The sequence below is a fragment of the Carlito syrichta genome, unplaced genomic scaffold (assembly GCF_000164805.1).
Source record: "Carlito syrichta isolate Samal-C Ts95f unplaced genomic scaffold, Tarsius_syrichta-2.0.1 Scaffold302842, whole genome shotgun sequence".
NCBI classification, from domain to species: Eukaryota; Metazoa; Chordata; class Mammalia; order Primates; family Tarsiidae; genus Carlito; species Carlito syrichta.
This window is the reverse complement of record NW_007246938.1, coordinates 199,122-211,901: the sequence shown is the minus strand read 5'-3', so window position 1 is coordinate 211,901 and position 12,780 is coordinate 199,122. Positions and strand designations below refer to the sequence as shown.

Here is a 12,780-nt window from a genome sequence, read left to right as displayed (position 1 = left end):
GTCTTCTAGTTTTTAATTTGAGGATAGGAAAGACCCTCCCAGTTCCTGCCTGCAACCAGCTGGGAAATGCTCATTCATGCGTAGGGTTTTTTCCTCTCTTCTCTAGCAATTGGTCACCTCTTGCTTGAGTGATTCATTCAGGTTTCTGCTTCTTTTTTTCCCCTGTGATTTTTGTTTTAACTTATCTTTTAGGCTTGTTTGCTTGCTTTTGCAAGGAATTGTTTGATTGATTGCATCTTATGAAAGACAAAAACAATATATTGTACTAGGAATGTGAGACTATAGAGAAACAAGATAGAGACAAGTGTAAAGTAACTGTGCTTGTCACTGGGCTCTTTTTTCCACTTAAATATACCTGATTTCAGTTTATAAGACTCTAGACAATTTCTTGCATTCTAGAAAGTTTTTAAACATCCCAAACATGCTTTGTAGCAAATATTTTGGGGAAAATGGAACTGTTGTACGTAAGAAAAGCACATCATAAAACTAATTTAGTTAGAGAAAACTTAAAGTTTCAAATGTTTTCATTCAGGTCACTGAAAAAGAGAGCAATTTTTGTTTTTGTTTGTTTGTTTTTAAGTTGGAGTCTCACTCCGTTGCCCAGACTGTAGTGCAGTGGCATGCTCCTGGCCACCGCAGCCTCGACCCGCTGGGCTCCGGTGATCCTTCCGCCTCAGCCTTCTGAGTAGCCGGAATTACAGGTGTGCGCTACCATGGCCGGCTGATTTTTTTTTTATTTATTTATTGTGGAGATGAGGTCTCACCAAGTTGCCCTGGCGGGTCTCGAACCCGCGGGCTCAGGCAATCCACTCACCTCGGCCTCCCAAAGTGCTGTGATTACAGGCTGAGCCACTGAGCCTGGCCAAAAGAGCAATTTTTAAAAAAAGAAACTCTGGCCATCTGAATTAGCCATTAACAATGCCTAGCATTAGACATGTTTTCACAGATGTCTGTCTTTATCCTTCTCTATTTCTTCCACCTCAGTCTGTTCACTTGTTCTGCCAACTACTTTTAACATGAAATTGATGTTTGGTGATCCTGAGTCCTATGTGCTTTTTTATCAGGGAAGTGACAGTTTCTTTTAAAAGCACATAAGGCTTTGTCATAAGGCTTTCTGGAGCACAGAGTTGCTTTCTCATGGTCTGTACATTTAGTAAACATTCATTGAATGCTTGCTATGAGCCAAGTCCTGGGGGGATATGAAGGTGAACAAGACTCAATTCTTGTCCTCAAGGAGCATGATGTCAAACAGGAAAGGTAGTGGGGTGGTGTATCCTCTGATGGAAGCGCCCACCCACTCTGGGGAGGACAGACTGTCAAAGGGAGAATGCTATGCCAAAGCTCATCTTGGAGGTGTGGGAGCATCTGGCAGCCTTAGAGGAGTATTTTAGGAAGTGGAATTGGCATGTACAGAGATGTAGACATCTCAGAGAGCATGTTGCATTTTGGGAACTCTGCTGATTCAGTAAAAAAAGTAGGCATTTTGGTGTCTGTCTCACCTGAGTTCAAATCCTGACCAAGCTGCTTTGTAGCTATGTGATCCTGGGGATGACACTTAACTCTAGGAGTCTCTGTTTTCTCATTTTATTTTATTTTACTTTATGTTTGTTTGTTTATTTTTGAGTTGGAGTCTCACTCTGTCACCCAGGCTGGAGTACAGTGGCACGCTCACGGCCACCAAGCCTCAACCTGCTGGGCTTAGGCAACCATTCCGCCTTAGCCTTCCAAGTAGCCTGAACTACAGACGCATACCACCATGCCTGGCTAATTTTTGTGATTTATTGTAGAGACGAGGTCTCACCAAGTTGCCTGGGCTGGTCTCAAACCCCTGGGCTCAGGCAATCCTCTCGCCTTGGCCTCCCAAAGTGCTGGGATTACAGGCTGAGCGATCACACCTGGCCTGTTTTCTCATTTTAAAAACATCAATATTAGTGCTTCCCTTGAAGTCTTGTGAAGATTATAAATTGTTAAATTCAGAGCACATAGGTCACAGTCATTAAGTGAGAATTATTTGAGAATAAAACTGCATATTATTCAGGACAGATTATGCTCAGAGAATTGCATGAAGTACACTTGGCACTAATATTAGACTGAACATAAAATTTATCCCTTAATTCAGTAAGTTCATCTTTGTGAATGACATATCTTTTTACTGTAGCTATATATGTAAGTGCTGATTAACTGAATGCTGGCTTAACAGCTTGTGGCAATACGAGATATACAAATATGACTTTTTTCTACAATAATTCATATAAACATTTATGGAGTATCTATTTGAAAAATGATACTCTATTTTTAGGAATTCTGACTCTTCCTTATGTCTTCCTTATGTCCTGTGGGGATATGAAGGTGAAACTCTTACCTTGATCGACCTTGGCACTTTCATTACTCTCTGGTGGCTTTTTGTGCCAGAGGCCTAGGATGTGTAGCATCTTTTATTCTATGTTAACGCCATACTTCTTCTCTCTTCCTTCCTATTCTCATTTTTTTGAGAAGTAAAGATTATAGATGCTAAATGACAAATTCACTTTTTAATTGAATAGGGGTTTGTAGAGGTGAGTGCTTTCCAGTTTGAATACCTTTGATTATTCCCTGGCTTAATAATTCACAAATGTGTTTTGTCTAGAGAGTCTTAAATGCTTATGACATAACATTTGAGGGAAAGATTTTCCTGTATTGCTAAGAAAATGACCCACTGTGCTGAATTGGGAATGTATTATTATGTCCATGGAGAGAATTTTTTTTTCCATTAGTATTCTATGGAAATTTACTTTATAGCTGCCTGGGTTAGAATTCCAGCTCCATCACTGCCTAGCTCTGTGCTTTAGGCAGGTTCCTCGACCTTTCTGAGCCACATCTATAAAACGGAGGGAAGAATATTAACTATTTTGTTGTCTGTCTATAGAGTTGTGAGGATTGAGTTAATAAAATGTAATATGTATGCTCAGAACACTCCCTGGTACATAGTAAGTACCAAATAAGCGCTGACTATTATCATCTTTGTTCTTGTTTTTTTGCTATGATTTGTTTTTATTAAAAGGACCAGGTGGGGATAGTTTTAGCAAACACTTTGTTTTTCTCAGATTTGATTTTTTAGATGTGCAAAGACTTAAACTATTTGTGATAGAATTTGTGTTAATACCCAAGATTATTTTGGTGCATGTCACCCCCGGAAAGCAGTGCCATGGCTTGAGAGAGGACCAAGGACATGTCTGCTGGACTGCAAGAGCAGTGTTCCTGGGCATTTCGTCCTAGGGGGTGGTAGCAGGACTAGGCTAGGGACAGAAGAACCCATCACCAGGATGCAGCCTTTGGCTAACTGGCCCTGACACTCACTGGGGCTGTCTGATCTGTTTACAGCCTTCAATAACCAGTTGTCACACTGGACAATCCTCTTGCAGGCAGTACATCTTCCAACTGAAAGAGGATTTACATTCAAGAACCTGAGATGCTATTCAAATTAGTTTGCCATCTTAGGCACATATGGGTAGAGCTAAAAATATTTCACCGTTTTAGCATCTGTGCCAAGCCTGTCTTTTAGTGCTTCACACAATCTTTTTGTGTTATATAAATTATCTCATGGCCAGATTACTGAAAATGGAGTTATAAATTACTTTTGCAAGGAATGGAACAAGAACACCTCCTTTCCTATGATATAAAAAGACATAGCCTCAGTCATAATTGTGAATTAATGACAAAAAATGAAACAAGGTTAGCATTAAGCAGTGAATTCACTCTACTTGGATAAAAATGGGCTTAGTGGAGGAAGCGGACCTGAAGTGGTACTGTCACATAATGAAAATCAGTGCTTCATGAAAAGGTTTTGTCTGTTAAATTTTGTTTTGTTAGCCACCAATCCCCAGAACCATACAGCTATGTTTGATACACTTGAGGACTGGTGTTGGGAATTGGAGCGCACCAAAGGCAACATGAAGTACAAAGCAGTGAGTGTCAATGAAGGCTATAAAGTCTGTGAGAGGTAAGCAGTGCTGGACACATGCCCTACTATGCACCTGTTGGAAGTGTACAGCGGGTTTTAGTATGTCCATGGGATTGTGCAGTTATTATCACAGTCAATTTTAGAATATTTTTCTCATTCCAAAAATAAACTCCATATGCATTAGCAGTCATTCTCCATTTCCCCCAATACCTCTTTCCTCCCCAGCCCTAGGCAAGTCAACTTTCTGTCTCTGTAGATTTTCCTATTCTGGACATTTCATATAAATGTAGTTATGTAATATGTGGTCTTTTATAACTGGCTTCTTTCATTTGCATAATGTTTTCAGAATTCATCTATTTTGTAGTTTGTATCAGAATTTCATTCTTTTTATTGCCAAACAGTATTCCATGGTATAGATATACCACATTTTATCTATCCATTTATTAGTTGATAGTCAATTGGGTTGCTTTCACTTCTTGGCTCTTCTGAATAATGCTGCTACAAACATTAATGTACTAATTTTTGTGTGGATATATGCTTCTATTTATCTTGGGTATATAGTCTAGAAGTGGAATTGCCAGATTACCTGGTAACTCTTTGTCTAACTTTTTGAGGAAACTCACAACTGTTTGCAAACTGTTTTCCACAGAGATTGTAGCACTTTACATTCCCACCAGCAGTTTCTTTCTCCATATCAGTACTAGCTTTTTAAGCAAACTCTAAAAGTGTCTCTTAAATACTCGAAAGTAAATTTGTATCTTTTTGTTGTTGTTGCCCTTGTTGTATCTGTAATCTAAGTATAAAACTTATAGAGGCATTTCTGAATTTATATTGTATATTTTCTTTCCTTTTATCGAACACTTCATTTATTCACTGAACAAAAATTTTTGAGAGTCTCCCATGTACCAGACAGTGCCCTAGCTATTAAAGAGGATAGTCAATAGGCCGCCTAAAAACCTCTGCCCTCCTTGAGCTTTCGTTCTAGTAGGAGGAAGATGGTGATAGAATAAAGAAGTAAATTAGAAACATTAAAAGATAAGTGCTATGGAGGAAACAGATCCAGCAAGGGATTAGGGCGTGCTGGAGATAATGGTGGGGAGGGTTGGACAGGAGGGTTTCCTGTGGAAGTGGCCGTTGAGCAAAGCCTTGAAGGAAGCAAAGAACTGAGTTGAAGGATGTCTGAGGGAGGAGTGTTCCAGGCAGAAGAGTAAGGCCAGAGGCTTGTATAATGACCACCATGAGGCCCTTGGACTGGGGAGGAGCAAAAAGGGAAAGAGGAGTCGGAGATAAGGCTGGGGAGAGACCACTGGCTGTGTGGGCCCAGAGGCTTCTTTGTCTCTGAGCTGATGGGGGAAGAGAGTTTGAGCAGAGGTAGAGGGGATCTGACCTACTTTTATTTATTTATTTACTTACTTACATACTTACTTGTTTGAGTTAGATTTGATCTGCTTTTATTTATTTATTTATTTATTTACCTACTTACTTATTTACTTGAGTTGGAGTCTCACTCTGTCGCCCAGGCTGGAGTGTAGTGGCACGCTCACAGACGCCACGGCCTCATCCTTCTGGGCTCAGGCAATCTTTCCACCTCAGCCTTCCAGGTAGCTGGACCACAGGTGTTTGTCACTATGCTCAGCTCATTTTTTAATTTATTGTAGAGACAAGGTTGGGCCAAGTTGCCCATGCTGGTCATAAGCCTCTGGGCTCAGGCAGTCCTCTTGCTTCTCCCAGCCAAAGTGCTGGGATTATAGGCATGAGCCGCTGCACCCGGCTGACCTACATTTTTAAAGAATGACTCTGCATAATCTGTTTTTATAAATTTGAATCTTATTATTTTGGAACATATTCCCTAGTACCATGCTAACAGTTTCCTAGGGTGTTGTATTTTTGTAGTGCTCTTTGTATTCATGGTTCTGTTAGGCCTCTTCAGCAGATCAATTCTGAGTTTGAGCAACCTCAAACATTACAAGGTTAGGCCTCCCCACCTTCCCTACCCCGTCACAGCATGAGCTGTGGTGACACTGGGAAGTGGCCTGCGTACCTGACACCCCCCTCCGAAGCTAATTTCACTGTCATCTCTACCCTGCTCTTTCCTCTGTCCCAGTTATAAAACTTGAAAGGGGAAAGCTAGCTCTTACTAGAAAGAGGTTACAAATCCCTGCTCCTAGGAGGTAATAGTTTGTAATATTTCATTGATAATAATATAAGACATCTGCAGTCCCAGAATTGTTTTTTAAAAAAATCCTGCCACATACTGATTTGTTGGTGTTTGCATAGATATTAGCATGCCAAAAATGTACCTGATGGAGAGGGCAGAAAGGGAAGCTTTTCATTAGTGATAACTGCGGAAAATGGAGCTTTAGCAAGATTTTGATGCTTGGAATACTCAGTGCAGACACACCCCTTGGATTGCCCGACCTGCTCCACCCTCTGTTTTTCTGTCCCATGGAGGTGATACAGGAAAGGCTGTGCATTGTTTCTCCCCTGGACAACTGTAGTGGCTGCCTCCAGGTCTCCCCCATGCTCTCTGGCACCCTAGCATCCATTCTCCACACAGCAGGTGAGAGGGCTTCTTCACAAGCATATGATCACACCCTGCTTCAGTGGCTTTCCACTATTCTTGGTATAGAACAGGGCCTTCAGTAAGCACTCCAAGGCCCTTCATGAGTTGACTCTGACTTTATGATATACCCCTCTGGCCACACTGTTCTCCTGCTACTGTCCTTTCCTAGCAGTCTCTCATCTGGAAGTACCTTTTCCTTCTAGCTGTAGAAGTATAATTAATTCCACTTCATCAGTCAGATCTCAGCCTAGGTGCCTCTTTCTTTCTTTCTTTTAGTTGGAGTCTCACTCTGTCACCCAGGCTAGAGTGCGGTAGCACACTCACAGCCACCCCAGCATTGACCTGCTGGGCTCTGGCGATCCTTCTGCCTCAGCCTTCTAAGTAGCCAGAACTATAGGTGCGTGCTATCACACCCGCCTAACTTTTGATTTATTGTAGAGACGCGGTCTCACCAAGTTTCCCGGGCTGGTCTTGAACCCGCAGACTCAGGCAATCCATTCGCCTCAGCCTCCCAAAGTGCTGGGATTACAGGCTGAGCCACCGAGCCTGACTGGTGCCACTTTCTTAGAGAACTTTCCCAAGACTAAGGCCTCCTTGTAAGGCTTTCACTGCAATGTATGCCTGTGTTCCTAGCACTTCTGCAATCGTGAGGTTGCTTTTATTTATATCCTTATTTGGTTAATGTTTATTTCTGCAACCTACAGCTCTGTGAAATCAAGGACACTGTTTTTGCTATTGTTTTATCTTCAGTACCAAGCACAGGGCCTGGCTTCTAAGAGGTGCACGATAAATAGGAGAAAGAATGAATAAATTAGTTAAAGCCCCATCAGTAATTGGGGTTGAGGGGAGCTTCAATCAGTTTGAATAAAAATAAGAAACTGAGTATCCGCTTCATCTTCATCAAGTTCAGAGCTATAGCTATTCCATGCCTATTCTTTATCTTTTTTCATTCTCCTACTAAAAAAGCCTTTCTCAGCTGGGCTCAGTGGCTCAGCCTGTAATCCCGCGCCTTTGGGAGGCTGAGGTGAGTGGATTGCCTGAGCCCACGGGTTCAAGACCTGCCTGGGAGGCAAGACCTCATCTCTACAATAAAATCAAAAAATTAGCCGGCCGTGGTAGCGCATGCCTGTAATTCCGGCTACTCGGAAGGCTGAGGCGGAAGGATCGCTGGAGCCCAGCAGTTCGAGGCTGCAGTGACCGGGAACAGCCACTGCACTCCAGTCTGGGCAACAGAGTGAGACTCCAACCCAAAAATAAATAAATAAATAAAATAAAAAGCCTTTCTCTCATCCCACCTCCCTGTAAAGATTCAGAAAGGTGTATAGCCCTGTGGGGTTTGTACAACACAGAGGGACCTGTAGACTGATGCTGGCACAGGGAGATATATTGCTGCTCTGGGGTTGAGCCTGAGTGGATCATATAACTTTCTGTGAATAAAGACATCTTATATTAAGAGAGTCATTCATTTTGCATTCTATACTCACCCCAATGACTAAAATGACTACTTTGCAAGTAAAGAGGATTAAAATTGCTGTATCCATTGGAAGTCTCACAGTAGATACTCCATGAAATCCACCTAGACGTAAGCGGGTAGAAGAGGACATCCTCAACACCCCTCACTGACTGCAGTGCTTTTTGTCTCTGTGCATCTTCCTGTGCTGGGTGATGGAGGGTACGTTTGCTCATACACTTGGTTCTGACTTTTTTTTTTTTTTTTGGTGAAAGAGAAAATCAACTGGTGAACTATTTGTAAAATATTTAGGCTCTCTAGTTTGGGAAGATGTACTTTTTTTTTTTTTTTTTTTGGTGAAAGAGAAAATCAACTGGTGAACTAACTGTAAAATATTTAGGCTCCCTAGTTTGGGAAGACATACAAATTTTTTAAAACCATAGGGCCCCAGTTCAGCTTTGTAGCATGAGCTACTGAGCAAGGAGCCAGGAATCTAATTTAAATGACTCCACAAGTGACTGTCCTGAAAAGTTTGAAAAAATGTAGTCTCCTCAGCAATATAGGCATAGATGGAACATTCTTCAAAATAATAAAATCCATATATAACAAACCCACAACCAGTGTCATCCTGAACAGAGTAAAATTGAATGCATTCCCTCTCAGGACTGGAACAAGGCAAGGATGCCCACTTTCACCACTGCTATTCAACATAGTACTGGAAGTCCTATCCAGAGCAACAAGACAAGAAGAAGATCAAAATTGGAAAAGAAGAAATTAAACTATTTTTGCATGCTGACAGTATGATCCTATACCTAGAGAATCCTAGAGATTCCTCCAAAAGACTCCTGGACTTAATAAATGAATTTGGTAAAGTTGCAGGATACAGAACCAACACACACAAATCAGTAGCACCGCTATACATCAATAGTGACCAATCGGAGAATGAAATCAAGAACTCAGTTCCATTTACAATAGCAGCTAAAATACTTAGGAATATATTTAACCAAGGAGGTAAAAGATCTCTACAAGAACTACAAAACTCTGATGAAGGAAATTGTGGAGGAAACAAAAATGGAGAAACATCCCATGCTTGTGGATTGGAAGAATCAACATTGTTAAAATGACCATATTACCAAAAGTAATCTACAGATTTGATGCAATTTCTTTCAAACTACCAATGTCAATTTTTTACAGAATTAGAAAAAACAATCCTAAAATTCATATGGAACCAAAAAAGAGCCAGAGTAGCCAAAACAATCCTAAGCAAAAAGAACAAAGCTGGAGGTATCATATTACCTGACTTCATATTATGCTAAAGGCTGTAGTAACCAAACAGCATGGTACTGGTACAAAAGCAGACACATGGACCAGTGGAACAGAATAGATCATCCCGATATAAACCGGAAAACCTACAACCAATTGATCTTTGACAGAGCAAACAAAAATATACGCTGGGGAAAGGACACCCTATTCAACAAATGGTGCTGGGAAAATTGAACAGTTACATGCAGAAAAATAAACTTGATCCCTGTCTCTCCCCATATACAAAAATTAACTGTAGATGGATTAAAGACTTAAATGTCAGATCTGAAACCGTAAAAATCCTAGAAGAAGATCTAGGTAAAACTCTTCTGGACATTGACCTAGGTTAAGACTTTATGGCTAAAATCCCAAAAACCAATGCAACAAAGATAAAAATAAACAAGTGGAACTTAATTTAATTAAAAAGCTTTTGCACAGCAAAAGAAATAACAGTAAATAGGCAACCTACAGAATGGGAGAAGATATTTGCAAACTGTACATCCAACAAAGGACTATTATCCAGAATCTACAAAGAACTCAGACAAATTAACAAGAAGAAAATTAAATAATCCCATTAAAAAGTGGTCAAATGACATGAACAGACAACTCTCAAAAGAAGATGCACAAGTGGCCAACAAACATGAAAAAATGCTCAGTATCACTCATCATCAGGGAAATGCAAATTAAAACCACAGTGTAAACTACCTTACACCAGTCAGAATAACCATTGTTTAAAAAATCAGAAAAACAATAGATGCTGGCATGGATGCAGAGAAAAGAGAATGCGTGTATACTGTACTATAATTTACAACCTCTATGGAAATTAGCACAACTTCTATGAAAAGTGGTGTGAAGATTACTCAAAGAACTAAAAGTAGATCTACCATTTGATCTACTACTAGGTATCTACCCTAAGTAACAGAGGTTATTATGTATAAAAGACACCCATACCTGCATGTTCATTGCAGTATAATTCACAGTTGCAGAGATGTGGAATCAACCTAAATGCCCATCAGCTGATCAGTGGATAATGAAAATGTGGCATATATACACCATGGAATACTGTTTAGCTATCAAAAATAATGAAATAATGTGTTCTGCAACAACTTAGAGGGAATTGGAGAACATCATCCTAGCGAACTAACTGAGGAACAGAAAACCAAACACATTCTCACTTATAAGTGGGAGCTAAAGTAAGGATATGCAAAAACATACAGAGTGGTATAATGGACACTGGAGACTCAGAAGGGGATACGGCGAAGGGGTAGAGGGACAAAAAATCACCTATTGGATACAATGGTCTCTTAAAGCCCAGACCAAAAACTATTTGTATCCCTAAAACTATTGAAAAAAAATTTTTTTTAAATAAGTAAAGATTTTTTAAAAATGCAGAGTCTGATTCAGAAGGTGGGGTGAAGCCCAAGCATCTGCTTTTCTTTTAAGCTTCCAGGACATGCTGTTGCATACTTTGAGTATCAGGATCTTCTAGAACTACAGTTTTCATCCTGGAGGGCTTTTAAGGTTTGATTTAATAGTTATTGAGTAGCTATTGGACATTGGTAATTTTTTAATCTTCCTACTTGATTTTCACGGGCAGCCTGAGTTTGAGAACCGTTGGATCTGTGAAGAGGTTTTTACTTCAGTGCCTGCACCTAAAGAAGGGTTATGTTACCACTCGGCCATTCAAGCAGACATTTAAGAAAATATTTCAAGCAGTTCAGAACTTCAGAAGTCAAATATTCTTTAGTTTTGGTAGATTGAGTTATTTTAGCCTTGACCAGTGATTCCTAAACCTGGTTTTATATCACAATCTTATGGGAATGTTTTTCTTTCTTAATTACCTTTAAAGTTTTCTTTGATAAGAAAATTTCAAGCAGTATAAAAGAAAAGAGGATATAATGACTTCCCTTCCAGCCAATGCCCAGACTCAACAATTATTAACTCATGACTAATCCTGTTTTCTTTAAACCCAACCCTCCAGCACTTTACCCTCCCTTGGATTATTTTGAAATAAATCCTGAGCTCATGACATTTTATTCATAAATATTTAAATGTATGGTCCTAAGAATTAAAACTCTAAAAAATATAACCATGAAGCCATTATCACACATTTCACATTTCACATTCTTTAATATCCAGAGTTCAGATTTTCCCCAGTGTTTTATAAACATTTAAAACAGTTTCACTCTCATCTTTTTAATCCATTTTATTATTAATCAAGATTCAATGAGTGATATCTTGCAATTGATTTACAGGCTTCTGAAATTGCTTAATCTATAGATTCTCACACCATTATGTTTTTCTTGCAATTTGTTGAAGAAACCTGGCCATTTGTTTGATAGAGTTTTCCAAAGTCTGAATTTTGATGATCACATCCCCATGGTGATGTATAATATGTTGCTCCATCACCTAGAAATTGATTATGTCAAACATGCAACATACGTACAAACACCATCTGATTATCTTCTGGTGTAATTTGATGCCAGTAAGCACCTTATTTCTCATGAGACTTTATTTCAAGCTCTTTGAGGCAAAGGTGTTTACAGAGTCATAGTGCTAGAACTTAGGTAAATAGGCTTCTTATTCACAGAAACTTATGTATGCTGACTAAAAGAATAGACAGTATCCCCATATATCTTTGATCTCTGCAACTTTGAAAACCTAACCCTGCCATGTTCTACTACTTAACAGGTTTGTTCTTTTTAGACACTAAATGTTCTTTTTAGACACTAAGTCATACTGCTTGAGTTCAGGTCATAGCTCCACTATATGCCTACTAGTTGTGTAAGCAGGATCTTAGCAAAGTGTGTCTCAGTTTTTTTATCAAGTGGAATTTATAAATAGTACATACCTCATAGGGTTGTTGTAAGGACTAAATGAATAATTCATGTTAAGTAATTAGTACAGAGTCTGGCACAATGTTTGCTGTGGTCAGAGCACTTGACAAATAGCAGCAATCATCATAATTACTGGTTTTCATATTAATTTAACTGAAAGCAGCACAGGTGCTTATGTGATTACTATATGATGAGAATGATCACTCTCAATTTTGAAATTCATGTGCTTTTAGATATATTTTCCAATCCCATCATTTTATGGGTAAGGAAAGAGATCCAGAGAGGTAGAATAACTTACATAGGATAGTGCAGAATCTGAGGCAGAATCAGGATTTGAACCCAGATTCCTGACTTATTTAGCCAGAGTACTTTATGCCAAACTGAGAACAATAGTTCATCTGAGCTGGTCCTCTTAACGGGGAAATATGGTTCTTGTCATAACACTCTGCTTAGTTTACTTGTGTTCATTGAAGTTGAGCTTTCATACTTTGTGAATTAAGTGTAGTACTAAAACTTGACAACATCTCTTTCTTTTAGGTTGCCAGCATACTTTGTTGTCCCCACCCCTCTTCCTGAAGAGGATGTGCAACGCTTTCAGGGTCACGGCATACCAGTAAGTGCATCTGGAAATTCTGAGAGGCATGGGTTGTTTAGTGGTTCATCCTGGCAAAACGATCCTACTTAAAGC

The 12,780-nt window shown here is 39.6% G+C and overlaps 1 protein-coding gene across 1 annotated transcript in view; it reads left to right on the top strand.

Moving 5' to 3' along the window:
- The window catches only part of MTMR12 (myotubularin related protein 12), a 56,840-nt gene that overhangs the window by 14,853 nt on the left and 29,207 nt on the right, over window positions 1-12,780 (top strand). Inside the window, exons 7-8 of the mRNA XM_008057175.2 lie at window positions 3,850-3,979; window positions 12,630-12,705. Coding sequence (XP_008055366.2) covers window positions 3,850-3,979; window positions 12,630-12,705 — 206 coding nt within the window. The remainder of the gene's footprint in view (window positions 1-3,849; window positions 3,980-12,629; window positions 12,706-12,780) is intronic.